Consider the following 21,440-nt stretch of genomic DNA (forward strand, 5'->3'; position numbering starts at 1 on the left):
TCCTCTTTGCTGACGGCCTGCCATAGGGCTCCGGCACTTCTAATTTTAGAAATTAAGCCCTGGTAATAATGATTAAAAGGAGTAGTGTTTATAATTAACACTGAGCTATAAAGTTTTTAAACATATTAAATTTTATTTACAAGCGACCAAGCAATTCCGTGTTTTAAATATCATGTGGGGAAGTTCTTATGCAGAACACATCAAATTTATTTAGCGCAACTTCATGTCTTTTGTCTTCTAAGAACTAGATGGCGCCATGACAAAGTAAACTCTAGTTTTAGAGAGAAGAATGCTCGCTGCTCTAGTCTTCCCAATTTACAAACAGCTCATTATCTAATTGTTATGTTCTGTAGAAAAATTTATGATAATTTATCTGATGCCAAAACTATAAGTTGTTTCGTTTCTCTTTTCTTCCAAAATAAAAGTACCGTCGCTTCATTGCTGATTAAAATCACGGTAAAATTTCAAAATAGATGGAGCAAACGGCATTTAACTTCCAAACACTGCAAAATCCAGTTCAATGAATTTAATATTTCACCTATTACGAAGTTGGGAGCTTAGAAAAATGATAAATAATATCTGAACAACTTATAAATTTGCATTCGAAATTTATGTTCGATGGTGTCGCCATCTATTAGTGTAATTTTAAATATGAAAACATTAAAAATCTGAAAATTGTAATAAATATTAAATTAATGTCTTCGCTATTGATATGAAATTTAATTAAAAGTTTTCATCCAATATTTATTTAAGGTAAATTATTTTGTTCTACTGCTTCATACTATTGATCACTGATATACTCAAAAAAGTGTAATAGTTCAAGTACTTGTTACTTTCTTTTCAGACATTTAAATAATCTAAGGCAATCGTTGTTTACGTATGAAAGTAGAAGAATTTTCATTTTAAAATTTAAATAGAAAATATAATCTCTTTACATCTCATGTCTTCACAAAACACCTTTCTAAAATTTTAACTGACGTTTAACAAAATAATCAGTTTATTACTAGTCCTCTTTTTAATTTTGATTGTTTTCGGTGTAACAAGAGGCTGAAGTGCAGAATCGCCCACTTATTTGTTTGGCTGTTTTTACAAGAGTAAGAAGAATTCGATTTTTCTCAATTTTCTTTGACTTTTTAAGTGAAAATAGGTCGATGTGTGCATGGATAAAGTCAAAGGTGTGCACAATGCCATTTTTGTGCAGTTCTGAGATGTTTTTTTTAAGTGAAAATAGGTCGATGTGTACATGGATACCGAGTATATGTGTAATTCTTAAAAATGCGCCAAGCAGTGGGCGATTCTGCACTTTCTTCCAACAAGAAAAAAGGTCCGATAGAAAAATTAAAAATAATCAAAGAAGCTTTGGTTTATTTCTGTAAAAATTATTTTGCACCGTTTACTTATTTTAAGAGGTGGTAGTGGTAAACTTCATAATTGTATAAAATATTCTGATCCTAGCGATTCGCAAATTAATAAAATCCAAAGGCATAAATTTATTTCTTTTTTGCTTAAATATTTGATATTTGTCAGTTCAGTGATGTTTTATAAGTACCTTTCTATTCCGTAATATTAATATTTATTATCGTTGGGGAAATAATAGCATTAAACGTCTTAAATTTTATAAATAAACATCACCGTACCGTATAATTTTATTTTATAATGACTAATGATTTAATTCGTCTATGAGAACACTCGGACTATATTAAAATTTCAATCGACCAGGAGTGCACCTACAAAATGTTTGATAAGCACATTGAATTTTCAATAGTCCAGTGATATACGTGCATTTGTTTCCCGTAATTATAACATCAATATTTTACTATTGTTGCAGGTAAACAATTCTTACATTCCATAAAAAATACTCGTACAGTTTATTACGTATTGATTTCTAAAAGAAACTTTTTCACCGCCCCCGGGTGGGCTCGAACCACCAACCTTTCGGTTAACAGCCGAACGCGCTAGCCGATTGCGCCACGGAGGCTTCGTTAGAAAGCGCTAGAAAATCATAAACGTACGAAAGCAAATAAAAAAAAGTGTTATTTCACAGAAGTATCGAGGAATAAAACTTAGAAACAGCAATTTGTTTTAGAATTTAAAGAAGGTTCTGGGCAGAGCATAATTTAGGATCCGTAGTCATTGCGCCGGGCGACAAAAAGCGCCAATTCTTTCTGTCTCCAAGGGTATAATTTCTTATTAAAATTATCAACTTAAAACATTAATTCGCAATTTTTAAAAATCGTTATTCCGGGGAGGGGTAGCGTGGATTTTCATAAAAACCAAGTCATACAGAATCGTAATAGACGAATATGAATAGTATTAAAATTCAGTAAATGATGATATGCACCTAAATTGCTAAATATTAACTTAATGCATTCGTGATATCACAAGGAACATGTTGGCGACAGTGCATTTTTTATTATCTAACGGCAAATCGGCAATGGTTTTAAACATGATGTAAAGCATATATAAATCAAATATAGCTTGTTAAACAAGATATTTATTTAAAGTGTATGAATTCAAGTTAGGAGAAATAGCATGACATTAAGTACATGTAAGTGAAATTTATATTTAAGCGATAAAAACATGATATTAAGTATATGTTAATAAAAATTAGCTAATATTATGGTAATAAGTTAGCAGTTAAACATGAAATAAAGTTAGCAGAAAAACATAATATTAAACATATTATATAAGTCAAATAAATTTAGCTGCTTAAATATACTAGTTAGTGTATATGAATACAAGCTAAGAGAAGTATATAAATTCAGGATATAAATTTTAGTAGAAAAAAAAAAAAAAAAAAAAAAAGAGAAAAGAAAAAAAAGAAATTTAAATACAAATTAGCTTGTTAAGCATAATATTCAGTACATATAAATTAAAATTAGCAGAAGAAAACATGATATTAGGCATATGTAAGTAAAAACTAGCATGTCGATAAATAGGCCTCCTGTGAATTTCGTTTTCCAAGCCTTCAGAAATATGCTCAACAATCCTATACACCTCATGCAGAGCTTAAATTACGCCGGAGCACACCGGAGCCCTAATAAAAGGCATCGGGCACTACTTTTATGAAAGTAAACCAGAATTTTAGCATATGAATTTTGTTATTATAAATTTATAAATTTTACTATTATAAACATGTCTTAAAAATTCGATTCTAATGAATGCAGGCCTGTCTTTCTCTCACACGGAAGCCTTGCACAGAGGTTGAGACTTTTAAAGAACGAAAAGTCCCCTCTCCCCAATTATATGTCAAAGGCTTATTCTCCAGGATATGCAATGAATTTATGAGAGCGGATTTTGTATTCCTTCAAAGAACTAAAAGTGATACCCTGGTCGTGCACTTTCCACACTAGTGATTTCCTGCCTACTGCAGAGCTCCTGTAGACTCTCTGAATGATGTAAAAAAATGGGGGACCACTGCTGTCACTTGTACAGAGAAATAAGTCATGTTTATTCTCACATTGTATTCAGGAAAATTTATTCAGAAAAGTAGTAGTAAAATTTTTACTTGACGGCTAGAATTATATCGAAAGGGGATCGCGATCAGAAAGTCTTAGAATCTTTCCTCTTTATTTTCAAAGCATACTTTTAAATTTCTTTCCATATCCTCATACTGTTTCTAAAATTCTCACTATTCTCCTTAGTGGAGCTTTAAGACTGGTACCTGTCATATCTTGGAATAGTACATTATAAGTATAATCAGGGCTTAAACTCAGACAGAGATCAGCTGAGCTGCTTCTTAGCATCTAAATGGAATTGAAATTCCAGACGATGCCCCAAGTAAGACGAGGTCCGATACTTTTTTTTCTATTTAACTATTCAAAATTAATTTAATAATTTATTAGATTTCTCTTTATCTCTTTACATTTTTCTTAATTTAATGTAATTAATTAATTAAATTAATATTAATTAATTTAAACTTATCATTAATTAAATATAAATTAATTTAATTTATTATTTAATTATTAGCTATCTTATTTATTTTTTCGTCCCTTCCTCACGGTCTTTCATACGGCTACAGCACATCTAATTTTAGAAATTAAGCCCTGAGCTGATGGGATGTAGATAAATTCCTCCGAAAGCCAAACTGCTGCGGGATGAGGATGTTGCTTTCATCTAGATGTTTCCTTATTCTAGTCAGGAACACTGCTTCTATCACTTTACTAAGACAAGGAAGAAGGTTTATCCATCGATAACATACAGATTCTGTTGCTGGCTTGTTTGTCTTTAGTAGAGACGTAATTATTGCTGTTTCCCATTCCCTCGAAAAGTATTGCCACTCCATGATGACATTGAAGATGTTGGTTAGCTTAAAGATGAACTCCAGAGGGAACATTTAACTGAGAGCAGATGCTCTCACCGGCCTTTTACAGTTTTCACCCAGCCACCGAGATAGTTCTAGTACTTTCTGCTTTTTGTGATTACTGGAAGGCAATATGAGTGTTAAATTGCGGTTACAGCTAATATAGTGATTAATTACTTTTATTCATTTGCAACACCTGTACCGGTAATAGAGAGACTGGACAAAAATATCGCCAAGTGGCGATTTCTTGCCAAGTTTGGTGACAAAAATTAGTCGCGAAAACCGTTTCCAGCTTGTAGATATCTCGCGAAATTACTGGGACACCTGTTTACTCAATGTTAAACAGGTGTACCTCTGTATTTTTACTTTTATGGCATAGCGATTTTTAATGCTACATAACACACACAGACACACACACACACACACACACACACACACACCAAAAAAAAAAAAAAAAAAAAAAAAAAAAGCAACAATTTTACATATAAATTACACTAAAATCATCTATCTGTAACATGCAGTTTTATTCCTACAAAATTCGTAACATACAGTTTTTATTGAAAATATTGTCCTTCATTATTTCATAAAGCCCACCAGCGGCCGAGCGGTAAAGTCGCTGAACACTGGTAGTTCGTTCCGAGGTTCGAATCCCGCGAATGGGCTGGCTGCATGGGCGTTTTTGTGGTTTTCCCCAGTGTAACGTGTATACAAGCCAGTTTCCCTTTGAAAGTCCTCCACGAAGGCATTCCTCCTCTTAGGAAGATAGCCCTCGAGGCTTTGCCATAATCACACACACACACCACACTATTTCATAAAATGCGTCTTAAATTTCTCACAGCTGATGTCTTAGAGTTTGCTTTCTCCGCGGGGTATCTGATGACTCTAATGCGACGTTAAATTCGGATGAAAAAAAACTCCTCTTTGATGAAGAAGCGAAGAATGAATATTTGGTTAAAGATAATGAAGAAAAAATATTTAAAATGGAAACAACACATCGAAATAAAACGACAGTTTTTTAGAATTCGGGAAGAGGGAAAAACCCAACACAGATATAAGTGAAATCGAGGCTTTTTTTAATTCATTGTACGAAGTAAAGGACTGACGGAACGTCTTTTGAGCACGTTCATCATTTACATTCCTGTTAATAAAATGTTTTCTGAAGTACCTATTCTTATTCTTTTGATAAAAATTCTTTAAAGTGTGCATAATGCAATAGGTCGTACAAGACGTCATGTGGTGTCCACATCAGATATTTAATGAATGGGATGAATATTAGTTGATTCAACAATAATGCTCAACATTTTTTTTTTCCACAACGAATTTAAGGATCATCAAATTTTGGGATAATAATAGTGTCTGAATCACAATAAATTTCATAGAAAGCCGTTTTCAATTTTAGATTAAGATAAGAAAGGAATTTTTTATGGACTAATTTATAGTTGAAATTAACTTTAATATAATTAATATTATTGCCGTCTTGAAGGTCTTTCATCTTCACAGTCCGATTTTTCGAATAATCTGTCAGCTGCCGGTTTGATAGCGATTGCCGATTATGTAACACTTATAAATAATAACTCTATAAATAATTTGAATCTTTTTTCTTTTTCATAAGGTCCACAGCCTGTTATAGGCTGTCTCTCCGAGTTTCCTCCACCTGACCCCATTCGGCGCAATAGCTTTCCATTGGTAAACTCCAATTAACCTTAAATCTTACTCGGCATCATCTATCCATCTGGTGGGTGGTCTTCCTTTTCGTCTTACTTCCTCAATGCTCATAAAGGTTATCTTTTTGGTTGGAAATGCATCATCATATCTAAACACATGGTCAGCCATCTGATACGAGACGGCTTTACGATTTCCACAATATCAGTTTCACCATATTTCCAGTATTTTCCATATAGTTCATGATTATGAAAATTCTCCACATGCCAATTTGCTGTACCGGTCCAAAGATCTTTCTTAGGATTTTTCTTTCAAAAGTTGATATCAGGCTTTGCTCTGTTAAGTATCCAACATTCACTTCCGTAAATGGCAACAGGCCTTATTAAAGTTTTATATAATTTTAATTTAGTTTTACGTTGATTAGTTTGGATTTAAGTTATTTTTTAAGGCCGTAGTAACATCTATTAGCCATAAATATTCTATTCGTTATTTCAATTTTTATATCATTGCAACTTGTGATCAAATGTGCCCAGATATTTAAAAATTTGAATCTTAGTCACTTTTTTTTTTTTTTTAGGTAGTTACTCATCATACGTCAGGGATTGCCGTAAAACCCAGCTTAGTCGAAATTCACCATCGTAATATCTTTACTAAGGAAAAAACTTTTTTCTTATAACAACACTTTTTTTTTTTTTTTTGGAAAACTTTGGTTGTGCACGTACACAATACACCGTGAAATTAACGTTTTCAGAAGATACTTTTAAATATCTTTGACAGTTTATGTCCACTCAAATTTCATTGTATTAAAAAAGCTAGAAGTTGCTAATTTACTAAATCAGAAATATCAAAGACTAATTATATTTAAAATATTTTACACAGCATCTTAATGGATTTGGGTATTCTATGAGGTAATTTACTACTGATGAATCATTGAAGTTGACAATAATCTATACTGAACTTTCGATTATACATATGGTGAATGATCTTTTTTGCGGTCTATTTGTGTATCGTATCACAGAAATTGCTGTAGCTTGCCCCAAAAGAAGAAGAAGAAGAAAAAGAAAAGAATACATTTGACTTTTTGGAAGAAACTCACAGTTTTGGGATTATGAGTCTCATTGCTAAACTTGGGATGAGGTGAGTTTAATGCTAATTTATGGTTGTTTGCTATCGCAAAACAGGAATGATCTGTCGGAACTAAGAAAAATTATCGAGAATCTGGAAGTTACTTTTGCTGTTCAAGAGTTTGAAATTATTAATGAAGAAAACAGGTGGAAAAAATTCAGAACGATAAAGCTGTAAAATTTTATGACTAAGGCCCCTCGTTAGTAAAGACTCCACAAAAGACGTAAAGATGAAATAAAGGATAACCATGAAGAGGCTTTAAAATTTGTATACGAGTTCTTAGACTATACGAAGGAATAAACTCAGCTATACGAAGGAATAAACTCAGCTTGAACTTAATGCCTTATAGCTTTGCACAGCGCTGCTGTATTGATTGAAGAACATGAATTTAAAAGAAAGGAGTACCGTATTTACTGTCGTAAATTTCTCTTAATTACAAGATTCTGATTTTTTAACTATTCACGTAATTTTCAACTTTTTCAAATTGTTCAGAAAATTAGTTGTTCTAAATTTTAAAACGAATTCGCCCTTGTAGGGGTTATTCTTATCTCACTATTCATTTTATGATTTGCTGGTGGATTTTGGGTGCATGAGTTCTCATTGATGAAGCAATAACAGTGCAGAATTTCAAAAAAAAAAATGGGGATATCTAATGCTCTTGATGGCCCTGAAGATGGATGCACGTGCAACACAGTCATTTAAAACACTTCTTTAATTGAAAATATGTGACTATGGCCAGCGATTGCGAAAATAAAGGCCGGGTAAGGACTTTAAAGCCGTGTAAGATTGTGCGTATATATATATATATATATATATATATATATATATATATATATATGCCGGGTAAGGGAATGTTTGGTGCAATAAAAAAAAAGAGGTGTACAACTAAATAATCGCTTTTGAGTAATGCAAAATCCGTACATACATACAGCCATCCGTACTTACATACGTACGTAGAAGATGTCACGGAAAAAATCCCTTTTAAATAAATAATTCATTTTACAATACGTTTTGGAAAACAAAATCCTTTATTCTGTTCGTACGTACTGACGTCATGCAAAAAAATCTTTTAAATTGGTTCGGGAATGATCAAAATGGATATTCCCGTTGAAATACTCTGAAGTGCCACTGAATTAGGGATAGAATTTCAATAAAGAGCTGGGCTTCCGCTGGCTTTGATAATGGCTACCACACGACGAGGTTATAATCAGCATTCTACGGGAATAGCTTGCCAAACATAGGATAGATGTATTCATAATTCAGCAAGGGTCGGTTGTTTTATATGATGTAGTTTCACACCTTTCTCCAAAACATCCGAAAGGTTCTCAGTAGGATTTAGGTGAGGGCTTCTAGGTAGTTAGTACATGACATTGAAGTCAGAGGAATGTTCATCCAACCATGCAGTAACCAACCGAGACTTGTGAGTGGTGCAGTTATGTTTTTGGAATACTCCATTTCCATGTGAAAGACAAGGCAACATAAATGGACAGAGATGACCGCCCCGCAACTTTACGTATCGAATCATATTTAGGGAGGATGGTACAAGTACTAAAGGTCCCATACACTGCTAACAGAAAGCACTGCAGACCATAATTGAGCCACCATGGCCTTGTGCAGTTTCCACATAGCATGCAGGATGAATGGCTTCATGAGTCTGATACTATATTCTCAGCCTGCCATCGGTGATGGAGTCGGAATCGAGACTCTTCATTTCATGTTTTTTTTTCGTTTCCAATTCTATAGAGTCCATTCTCTGTATTCTCTTGCCAATGCAAGACGTGGCGCTCGATGGCATACATTGAGTAATGGTACTCTCGTGGGTTAACGGCTGCCGAAGCCTATATGGTGAAGCAAGCATTGCACGATCCGTTTAATGTCTACACGACTGGCTCCCTGATTCAGCTGGGTTGTAACTTGAACTAATGCTTGGCTTCGCTGGCTGTGTACAGTACGGCTGAGTCGTCTGACACCATGCTGGTTACTGGCTAATTGTCCTACGCAATTTGCCCGATCGCTCGTGTATTCTCGGTATACTCTTGATATTGTCGACCGTAAAAATCCTAGACCTCTGACGATTTCGGAAATTGAATGCCCATGCGTCGAGCGCCTACTGTGTGTTCGCGATCGAAGATGTCTTAATCAGAAGCTTTACACACACTGTCAATTGAACGACTGATTAATAACAATCATAGTACTAGCTATATATGCAGTTACCACAACGCCCTCACATCAGCATAAATGCGGTGCAGCGCTACAAAATTTGCATAACCATGTCTATCCCTAATTCAGTGGCACTTCAGTGTATGATAACTGAAAATTTTCGCGATTACAGTATATACTTTAGTTCGTACTTGAAGTAAAAATAAAATGTACCTTTTTATTTGAATTCCCTTGGCTATCGTATTTTAAAATTAAAACTGGAATGTATTATAAATATTGCATAATATTCTCAAAGGGATCAGCATGCGATTCAAACAAGGAAGCTTTAGTGTAATTAGTGAAAGACCTCTTTCAGAATAACAGAAAATTTATTGAAACATTCAGTGTCACCAACAGAAAAATATGAGTATTCCTTATTAATTGCTAATACTTTAAAAATTTATTTTCTCGGCCGCAAATAATCCGTTGCTGACGTAATTGATATCGCCAGCTCTCATCAAGCTAAAGAAAATCGAGAAAACCTTATTAATAAGAACACTGATTTTCGTGGGAGAAATCCATTTTCATTAAGAGGCCATCGTGATTCTGGGGTAATAAATGTAAATGATTAGAGAGTTAAAAAGTCATCACGATAAAAGAAGCTTTCATCAACTCCTCAGATTTCAGGCAAATGTAGGGCTAAGTATTACTACAGTTCTGATGATATCACTTGATCTGTAATGATCGACGTTTCTTTCCTAAAGGCAGGGTGAAAGTATCGACTACTGGGCATTTTAAAGTATTTCCCAATTTGAATAACGGACTTTCTACAACTCATGCATGAAATGCGGCATATAGTTGTCAAAATCTGAACTATTAATTTTTTATTTCAGTTTTCTTTTTCTCATGCTCCACATAATAACATATGTTTCAATGAAATACGTCAACCAGAACTGGCTCTTCTTAAGTCTGAGCAGAGTCACTTTAACTGCAACTATTCTGTAGAAGGAGGTCGATAAAAATTGAGAAATTCTTGAAAGGGTAGACTGTCAGAAACATATGGGGGGAGCCCTGCTCAAGAGCAACATTTAAGTTATTAAATCGTAACAGTTCTTAACTATAATTTATGATGCATGTTGCAACTTGATAAAATAGCACCATCTATACCTACCAAATTTTGAACCAAATTTTAAATACATCGATCAAATTTTAAATACACACAGTATTCTACCCGAACACCTGTACCACAAAGCTTAAATTTTGAATTTGCAATTTATTTTTATTCATTCCATATTTCTTGAAAATTTATGGAATTTTTAAATTGCAATGTCATATCATCGATTTAAAAGCAATGTGTTGCCAGATGGCAATGAATAAGATTTCAAATTTAATTAGAAACTCATCGATTTAAAAGAAATGTGTTGCCGCTCGGCAAAGTATAACATATTTATATATATATTACATACATATATATATATAAGTTAATCATAAAACTCAGCGATTTAACAGAAAGGTGTTGCCAATAAATGGAAAAAGTATTTTTGTCTTTCGCGCAGTCTGATGTCATTCGGCAAAGCCTAAATATTTATCTTTTCTTTCAAATTTAATCTGTTACTGATTACCAGACTAAACGATTTCAGAAAATAATCAGAATTCTTTATCTCTATTGTTATTAATTACTAGCTGGATCTAGGAAGTTACACTAGCTGGGGAATCATTAAAAGTACTGTATGTTTTCCCTCTTTTGTAATAACTATATTAGACGGCTAGTTGATCAAACGTATAATTGGTGTAAAAATGTTACTTGACAGCATAAAAGAGCAAAACTGTATCATTGTGGTAAAATTTTATTTACAGTATTACGATAACGATTGATGAAAGGTGAAAGCAGTTCTAAAGACCATATGAGAGTGATAGATATGACAAGCAGTCCTAAAAATATGAACAGCTGATCGTAATTCTGTCGCTCATCCCGGAAGAAACCTACAAAAAAAAAAAAAAAAAAAAAAAAAAAAAGCAGTTAATTCTGTTTTGATAAGTATAATCTTTAGATAATTGATGCTCAGATAGCTAGAGAAATACATAAGTAATAAATTGAAATTAAATATGTTTCGTTTATTTATTACTTCGGTCTCATAGCAATTTTTTTTTTTTTTTTTTTTTTTTTTTTACATTTATAGTAATGCTATCCTTTGTTGTAATCACTTCGGAAAGATGGATGCCGTAGCACTTACTGATCTGCATTTCCTACCTTCCGCCAGGATGATCGGTGTCCGCCGATGACATCGAGGCAAAAACATCGCGGACGAAAACGTCGCGGAGAAAACAACGCAAAGCGAAAACGTCGTGCTACAAAACATCGTGGGAGAAAACATCGCAAAGAGAAAACATTGCACTTCTAAAACATTGTGGTACAAAATATCGTCGTCGAAAATAAAGCGGTTCAAAAACTTCGCAATTTAAAAACATCGTCGTCGAAAATATCGTGGTAAAAAATAAAATATCTGCAAATCATCGCATGACGATAACATCGCAGACAAGTGGTTTTTTTCAGGCTTTAATAATTGTAAATGGATATTCCCATAATGATTTGTGAGCGCAAGATGGAAAGAAGGATAATTTTTGCTTTCATATTTATTATTAACTAATAAATTTTTGCTTATAAAGTTTTTTATTTTTTACAGAAGCAATTTTTTTTTATAGATAAGGCCATGTAGTTACTTGCCTTCCTTTTTCTAATCTTTTTTAGATTGTACTTTTCATGAAAAATTACAAGTAAAACCTTTATAAAAACGATTTATTACTGGCCTTTGTTAGTTAACTATGTCGGTTTAAAATTCCATTAAGTGCTATAAGTTGCATTAATTTTTTTTTTTTAAGTTTCCGTCTTACTTTATCAGCAAAAATTTATTAGTTAATAAAAATATGAAAGTAAAATTATTCTTCTTTCCATCTTGCGCTCACAAATCATTATGGGATTATCCATTTACAGCTATTAAAGCCTGAAAAAAGCGTGTCTGCGATGTTATCGTCATGCGAACATTTGTAGATACTTTATTTTTTACCACGATATTTTCGACGACGATGTTTTTAAACTGCGAAGGTTTTGAATCGCTTTATTTTCGACTACGATATTTTGTACCACGATGTTTTAGAAGTATGATGTTTTCTCTTTGCGATATTTTGTAGCACGGCGTTTTCGCCTTGCGTTGTTTTCTCCGCGACGTTTTCGTCCGCGTTGTTTTTGCCGCGATGTTTTCGGCTGTAACCGGATGATCATAGGAAATGGAAGACAGTTTTTCTGCTCTGAATATCTGGATTTCGGAAGTTTTCTACAAGTTCTTGACAAATTCAGTTATTCAAAGCCAATATTTGCAACTCAACGAGTTCAAGGAGGACTTTATTTATTTATATATTTATTATTAGTTCAAAGGGGCTTAATCCCTGAAGGACTATTGTTCTCGTTTTGCCATTTTGCGCCGGAACCCTATAAATGGCGTATTGTTTTTCAAATCGTTTCCATCAAATACTATCGCCTTGTATTATATTTGAAGAAACTAAATAATGAAGAATCTGCATAAATGTATGCATGTTTCTCGCATTGTGATAGAACAACGGTACCTAGAGCCATCCAATTTTGAATGACGTAATCCTACTACAAATATGGGCATCTGAAAGCCCAAATTTGAAATTTGGAATTTGTTTTATTATCGATTACAGATTTTGTAAAACGAATTTTTGATTAACAAACTCAACGATTTAAAAGCGAGCAATGGCAACACTCTACGGGGAAAAAAAAAAAAAAAAAAAAAAAATTATCTCTAGCGCGCGGGACTATATATCGGAAATTCTAAAAATATGCCCATTTTAAAATTATTTTGCGACATTGCTGTTGAACTGAACTTTATGGTTTAAGTGCACAGAACAAGTAAACTTAAACAAGTAAAAACTTAAATAAAGGTAACACACAAAAGGTTAAAAAAACGTTCCTTTGGACGTAATTTAAAATCTGAAACCTTTCAGATTTTTTATATCATTTAATTTTTTTTTTTTTTTTTAATTTTCCAGCATAGGGCAGAATTTTAGACTAAAAGGTAAAGTGCCATTTAGGAATGAAACAGAGATTAAAAGCTTTAAATAACTTCAAAAAATGATAATCAGAATTAATGAAGAGAAATATTATATATTTTAATTAAAATGCTGCATTTCAAAGAATTAAACTAAATTTTCTTGGGGTAAAGAATAACTTTATATTTATTAATTTCTAAGAAACATGTACACGAATAATTAAATGTATCCATCTTCTTCATCAGAATTTGAAACATTAATTTTATGTTATAGGTTTGTTCAGCAATTGCTATTATAATTTAATTTATTACCATTTGCACACATAAATATTGGATGTCTTCATCTCCTCCATCAATAATTCTCTCTAATTTTTAAGTATATATTTTAGCATAAATTATTGTAATTTTTGTTTAATTTAATAATAATCTTTAATGGAAATAGCATTTCTGATCATATATTTGAATAGGGCCCATCATGCATTTGAATGCATGGAAAGAAAAGTATTTCAAAGAAGAAAGCAAAATATTTTCTTCGTAATTAAAAAAATTCTATTAAACATTTGAATCTGCTTACAAAATTAAATTCATTGAGAAAAGAAATAGTTAAACTGCTAAAGTTGCCTTACCAATGATTACAGGTCTCAAGAAGGAAGTGAGACCTACTAAACACACTGAAAATCCCATAGCTATTGGTAGCTTCTGTAGACCAAGGTACTCACTTAGCAGCACAGAATGGTTCACCATCACGCTTCCGCTGAGAATTCCTAGGACTATAGACGCTGCAAACAAAAGCTCGACATAGCAGCAGAATGGCAAAACTGCAGTTAAAGTTCCCATAACGAAAAGGTAGCTCCGAATCAAATTGCTTCTTCGAATGAACTGCATATCTGCTATCCACCCGAAGCTGAGTCTGCCTACAAGATCCCCGATGGAGAAAGCGGAGACGAAGAAGACACTCTTGTCGATAGTCACACCCCTGTCTTGGGAAGAGCAAAACGGAATTTTAAACTTAATTAGATTGTTCTACAATCTGATAAGTTGAACACATACATTTAAGATAATCAGCAGCATAGTATAAATAACATGCCACAAATAGCTATTTAGGGTGTTTAAAAAATGGGACATAATTTAAGAGGTGACAAAACACACCGAATATATTATTATTATTATCTGTCATTTAATGCATGGCCGTTTAATTGAAGCTGTCATTTAATCAGGAGTAAGAGCAAACATAAGAATACACAGATGAAAAAACAACTTTAATCACGACTAATTATAGTAATTCCTCGGAAGAGTTGACCACCAACATACAGCGACGATGGTGGAATTGGTGCACTCTTTCTAACATACTACTACACACATCACTGAAAAATTTTGGTCAGCTGCAGAATTGATCAAAATTCTGGCGACGAGTTTCTCGTTAGATTCAAGCGATTTCTAATAAAGAGTTTCTTGAGATGTCTGCACGAAAAGAAATCCAGAAATGGCAGAGCGGGCGATTCTAACATTGTAGTACCATTTAATCCACAAGGGTGACATTAATAATTCCTTATGTTATCAGGTTCAATGTTTCTTCTTACCTTCTTCGGAAACATACAATGACCTGACTAGAACAGAGAGCTTACTAAAGCTATGTTCACTAATTGTAGTAAGTAGACAGGATACAGACGAAGGGTATACAAAACCCTTTATTTTTTCTTTATATACAATGACTTCCGTACTTCGGAATACAATGACCCTCCACTCGGGGTCTAACTTAAAAGATATCAAAATAAAACTAAACTCTAATTTAACTTTAGAATAAGATTGGCCTTATAATAACAGCCGGTATCCAGGAGTGCGGTGGCCGGGATATTATTTACCAAGACTTCAATCTTCGGAAGAGTTAAATTTTTCACCATTACTGTATTTAACTTGTAGGAAGAGGGGTTTTCGTGGCCTTCGGATTTCCGCACCCTCTCGTCAGCAGAAATCCGTTTTAGTTTAAATTATTTTTTCTTTCGGTGCTTTCCTTCTTTCTCCACTGGCCTTGAGACTTTTTTCCTGGGTTGCTATTGAACTGTCGACGTTCGCCGGCTGTTTTTGAATGCTCGGGTTTCCTTGCCCACTGATTCGCTTTTTCTCCGTAGCCATGTGCTTGAGTTTGCTGTAGTCTTGGCGTACCAAATTGGTTTCGCTGTTGATATTGGCGTCTTCTTTCGACGGCCGCCGTTCTTCTACTTTCAAACTGGATTGCTAGCTCAAATAATTTTTCCAGTGTAGTCGGATTTCTCAATTCAATAAAGTCTTGCACTTGGGGTAGTAACCTCGGCAAAATCACTTGAATTATTTCAGGATCCGGACGGTTTCCATACAAGAGCTTGAAAACATGAATTTTTCTTAAAATAAACCTGGAGAGGTTTTCCATTCTTTGTTGATATATACTGAAAAGTTCTGTTTCTAATTTCGCACGATCCCTTACAACAGGGAAGGCTTTTAGTAGGGCAGTCTTGAAATTTTCGTAGGTATAGGTGGGACTTCCTGCTTGACCCAAGAGACTTCTGCCGATACATTTGAACCAGTTAAGCGCTTGGCCCCTCAAAGCGCTGGTAGCTAAGGTAACTTTTTGAAACTCGTGCACGGGGTAGAGCATGAAGTGGTCATCCAATTTTTCCAAAAAACTGGTTACCTGTGAGTGTCCATTAAACGTTGCTTCTGGTTTCATCGAAGCGCGCATGGTCTGGACAATATACCCAAATCCTTCCAGGGCGGCAGCTGGCATTTCTGGATTCTGAGCTGTTTCTGCAGGCAGCACAGGTTCTTCTTGAAACTCGGCCATGGTTATTCTTCGTCGGGCGCCACTATCAGGTTCAATGTTTCTTCTTACCTTCTTCGGAAACATACAATGACCTGACTAGAACAGAGAGCTTACTAAAGCTATGTTCACTAATTGTAGTAAGTAGACAGGATACAGACGAAGGGTATACAAAACCCTTTATTTTTTCTTTATATACAATGACTTCCGTACTTCGGAATACAATGACCCTCCACTCGGGGTCTAACTTAAAAGATATCAAAATAAAACTAAACTCTAATTTAACTTTAGAATAAGATTGGCCTTATAATAACAGGAAGCGTATGTAGCACAGAGACTGTGAACACTACAATACGTTTAATTTATCAAGAGGATTAAAACCTCTGGCCTGGAAGGCAAAGTAGCAACTGCGTAACTTCTAAGGTAAGCGGCCTGCTTCGAACTCACGGCTTCCTCTCTTCTGCTTGGCAAAAAGGCCACACTTAAATACTTGGCGTTCGCCAGACAACTTTGCATAAACTCCTTCACGCTTATAATTCTGGCCGGAAGTAGAAAATAAGAAGTGATAGTAAAGATTTAAAATAAAATAAACGTTAGTAAAACTTAAGATCCTTACATACTTCCCGCCAGAGTTAATTAGTTTGAAACTGAGGTCTAAAACGACCTTGTTGAAAACTTTTAGCTCTAGAAACTAACGCGAGGCCAAACTTTTACAAACATAACTTAGCTAGAAACTAGAAAATTTTAAAAGAAAGAAATTTGTTACAATAGCAGCTCCCGGAATATACAACAATCTTTTTTCTTTTTCATCTGTACTGCATCAAAACAGGAGCTTTATTCAATTCTGGTTCCTTCCAGAGATCTGGAAGGAAAACTAGTTTAATGAAATGTTACAGAATGACATTGCAAATAACATATAGAATATACTTTTCTTAACATTCTTATTTCATTCATGACTATTTTAATTATCTCTCCCCGTGCTCTCTGACATGTGTTGTAAAAACACCAAACACGAATGTGTTTCTGTCTATGTGTTCAACACTTCCTCCTACAATCAAAACACTAACGTGTTAAAATTCAACATACGAGACCTCTTAACACACCCTAATTTCAACTCTAGACCCTGAGGTACTATTCTGAAAGTGGCTAACTCTAAAGTGTAGCGTCAGAGAGCCTAACTACATCATTCAACCTTTAACACATATTCACCATGATTTAATCTTTACAGTCACACGAATAACAAATTTTTTAACATTACTTTCACTTTTACCATATCACGTTATTTCTAAACATTCAAAATAACAGTTCACATGTATACAAGAACATATCAAGATGCCGTTAATTTTCCACATTTGAAAACATACATTAGTAGTACATTGTTAACTTCTATTCTTTTCAAAGCAAGTGTCAATTCTTTCTACATTGAAATAATACTACATTTCAAAAAGTCTTTCAGACTAAAACTTCTTTCTTGTTAGAATGTTTTAAATAAAATTTATACAATAACTTTTTACAATATTTAAGTCTTTATACAACGCTATTATACATCAACTTTAGTTTTACGCGCGAGTAATTGAAAAACATAATAAGAAAATCGGTCACAACTCATTTCTCGCCCTTTTGGCGATAAAGGTAGACCTCGCATGAGGTAAAACTTCTTCAAATCTGCCACTTGCAGTAAGAATGAAAGATTAACTTAAGTTTGTAAAGTAACACAAAATTTTACTTATCTTTGTAATATTCAGACATCCTTTTCTGGGCCCAGTCTTTAAAGGTGCTGCAAACCGTAGCTTGGTTGATCCTCCTTCTTGTACGGGCTCGCCCTTCAGTGCTTTCCTCTGGAAGCTTCCGTTTTTCACCACTACGGCCACCCTTGAACATCTTCCTTCTGTCCTCTGCTTGTGGTCTTGGCCGTTTGAAGGCAGCTGGTCTTGGTGGAACCGGGAAACTTCTGTCGTGATCCTGCTTGGACCTCGTTGTTGGCCGTTCAAATTTTTCTTGTACTTTTTCCTCCGCCGCTGATGGCCCTTCCGCAGTTCGGCGACTTTTGCTGCGGAGAGTTCTGTCGGATGAGTCAATCTTCCGTTTCACAGCCGGGTTATAGTTGCCGTCCTTTCTCCCGGTCTTTTCCACATACGTCGTCCTTCTCCCTTCTTCATTCTGGGGGTGTTCGTGAACTCTGTTTTTTGGACGGTGGAACGGCTTCTTTTTCTTTGTACCTTCAATTTTTCCGCGGGGCAATTTTCTTTTCACTTGCTTCTGTCTCTCATTGGCTTGCCCTTGTACTTGTCGTTTTCCCACCTCTGGAACTTGTACCTGCGGTGTCTGCCGTACCGGATCCTGCAAAAGATCTGAAAAGATTTGCATTTTATTACGGTCATAGAATGGTTTTATCTGGTCAATGTTTGCGGAACAGGTTTCACCATTTCTTGCCTTTAATACTACAACAGCGTGAGTTATTTTTTCTATAACATATGGTCCTTCAAAGCGTGGGAAAAATTTGGCAGTTTTATCTTCTGGTGCTGAAGAAAGTGAATGCTTAATTTTTAGTACTTCATCCCCTACTTTATAAGTTACTCCCCGTCGTTTCAAGTCATAATACAATTTTTGTTTTCTTTGTGCTACTTCTGTATTCTTTTTTGCTTCTTTTATTAGTTTTTCTATATCACCCATTTTAAATTCTGGGGCTCTTTGTTGCACATAAAATAGTTTATCTAACGGTGTTATAATCTTTCTGCCTAGAAATAACTCAGCAGGAGTTTTTCCCGTTGTATCATGTTTTGCGGTCCTAAGGGCGAAAGCAAATTCATTGACATAGTTATCCCAGCTTTTATGAAAATTTTTAACATAACTACGGATAATTTTCACTATATTTCTGTTGACCCGTTCCGCTATATTTGATTGCGGCCGATACGGGACCATTTTTAAATGACAGATGCCCAGTTTTTGGCACATGTCTTCAAATATATTACTTACAAATTGAGGACCATTATCCGATATAACTTTTAGGGGCGCCCCGTATTTTAAAATATATTTATTTAAAATAGAATCGGTAACTAATTTCGCGGAGGCTCGTTTTAAGGGAACAATTTCGGTCCATTTACTAAAATGATCAACTATAACAAGGAGATAGCGACTTTTGTTTAACTGACTTTTTGGGAAAGGGCCCAATAAATCGATACCGATTATTTCATTTGGAAATTCGGATTTAATACTATTTAGAAACCCGGCCGGGCGGAAATTAATATAATTAACGGCTTGACATGTTGGGCAGGACTGGACATACGCCCTTGTTAACTTTTGCAGTTCAGGAAAGTAGACTGCCTCGCGTACGCGTTGAGTAGTTTTTCGAATACCAGCATGAGAAGCTAAAGGGCTGTCATGGAGCTCTTGCAGGATATTTAATCTAAGACTAGCTGGGATAACAGGTCGAAATTCGTTGTTGGAATTCGTAGTTTTTGTATAAAATAATAGACCATCTATTAGTTCGTAATGGGCCGCCCTATTTCTTATCGCCACAATATCTTGGTGGCTAAAATTTTCAGGATCCTTCAAATACTCATAAATACTTCCAAACTCAGGATCCTTACCCAGTTCGGTTATTACAGTTTCTCGGGAATTTATTGTACACGCTGTCAGCATTGCAACTTTTACGGTATTACCCTGTTCGTCTAATTTAATTCGTGACAGGGCATCTGCTACGATATTTTCCTTTCCGGGGGTATGCTTGATTACCAGATTATATTCTTGCAGCTTGAGTGCCCATCTTATTAACCTTGGGGATAAATTTTTTCCAGAGTACAATCTAGTTACCGCCGCATGATCAGAATATACTGTTATCGGCGCCTTTCCAAAATAGACTCGGAACTTTTGCACTGCTAACAGAACTGCAAGTGCCTCTCTCTCGGTCGCGGAATAGTTTCTTTGTGTTTGATTTAAAGTTCGGCTAAAAAATGCTACTGGCTGCTGATTTTGCGAGAGTACCGCTCCTACCGCATAATCCGAAGCATCCGCTGAAATTTCTAAATTTTCATCCTTTTCAGGAAATTTCAACACAGGGGCTTGCGTTAATGCTTGTTTTAATTTTTCGAAAGCACTATTGGCTTCGGCCGTCCACGAGAATCTTGCCTTTTTCCTTTTTAATTTTAACAATGGCTCAGCGATAGCCGCAAAATCTTTTATAAAGGACCTATAATATGAACAAAGTCCTAGAAAAGAAGAGAGCTTCTTTGCCGTGTTTGGAGTCGGATACTTTTGTACAGCGATTATTTTTGATTCATCTGTCTCGATCCCTTTTTGCGATATTTTGTAACCTAAATATTTTAATTCAGGGGCTGCAAATTTGCATTTTTCGACATTAACTTTTAGACCGGCCTCATTTAATAAAGAAAACACCTGTCTTAAATCCTGTACATGTTGGTCTAGATTATCACTAGTAATAATGATATCGTCTAAATAGATAAATGTGGACTTTCCGAGAACAGGTCTTAACACAATGTCCATGCATCGCTGAAATGTTGCTGGGGCGCCTGAAAGGCCAAACGGCATTCGCAAAAATGCATAAGTGCCAGACTTGGTTATAAAAGCAGTCTTAGGCACGTCCTCAGGCCTGATCCCTATTTGAAAATAACCATTCGTTAAGTCTAAAGTTGTCATAAATTTGGTTGATTTTATGTTCCTTAAAATTTCTTCTATAATCGGTAACGGATATACCGGATATTTCGTTATGGAATTTAATTTACGGTAATCAATAGCGAATCTCCACCTTTTTGGATGCTCCAAAGGATAATCATTATTTTTCTTACATAAAACCACCGGACTAGCATAACTACTTGAGATAGGCGTTACGATCTTTTTACGTAGCATATCGGTAATATGCCATTCTATAATTTTTTCCTTATTCTTATCATACCGGTATGGTTTTTGACGAACCGGCAATGCATCTCCGGTGTCAATACTATGGTTAGTAACCTGGGTAAATCCTGGAATATCACTAAATAAGGAAGCAAATTCACTTACCACTTGTCGGATTCTATCTTGCTCGTCATTAGGCAGGTGGTCGAGATTTACCCTTGGCGGTTCAACCTTTTCTACACACACTGGTTTCATCGTCAGCTTAAGAGACGCTTCATTAAAATCCAGTGTAGCTTGTGCGTCTGAAAGAAAGTCTATTCCTAGTATTAAGTGTGCTTGCAAATTCTTTACTATAAAAAACATCACCTTTACTTGTTCGTCCTTGATACGGATGTACAAAGGTACTTTACCTACGCACTTACATTGTTCTCCTTGCGCCGCTAATACTGTTGTATTATCCGCATTATATATGCGGTATTTGCGAAAATACTTTCTA

At 34.8% G+C, this 21,440-nt stretch overlaps 1 protein-coding gene and 1 non-coding gene across 4 annotated transcripts in view; both read right to left on the reverse strand.

The window, feature by feature from the left end:
* Nucleotides 1-1,904: 1,904 nt before the first annotated feature.
* On the reverse strand, nt 1,905-1,978 carry TRNAN-GUU (transfer RNA asparagine (anticodon GUU)). The gene has a single exon. It is a non-coding gene; the product is annotated as a tRNA-Asn (tRNA).
* A 9,078-nt stretch (nt 1,979-11,056) lies between these two features.
* LOC118187736 (monocarboxylate transporter 12-like) overlaps nt 11,057-21,440 on the reverse strand; it is a 184,661-nt gene continuing 174,277 nt past the window's right edge. For all 3 annotated transcript variants that reach the window (XM_085813202.1, XM_035358013.2, XM_035358012.2), the window contains 2 exons: nt 13,923-14,276; nt 11,057-11,212 (listed from right to left, as the gene is read on the reverse strand). In XM_085813202.1, the coding sequence (XP_085669328.1) occupies nt 11,061-11,212; nt 13,923-14,276 (506 nt within the window). In that variant the 3' untranslated portion in view covers nt 11,057-11,060. The remainder of the gene's footprint in view (nt 11,213-13,922; nt 14,277-21,440) is intronic.

This window comes from Stegodyphus dumicola, chromosome 3 (genome assembly GCF_044657685.1).
Source record: "Stegodyphus dumicola isolate Sdum_Otavi_A_Nest chromosome 3, ASM4465768v1".
NCBI lineage: Eukaryota > Metazoa > Arthropoda > Arachnida > Araneae > Eresidae > Stegodyphus > Stegodyphus dumicola.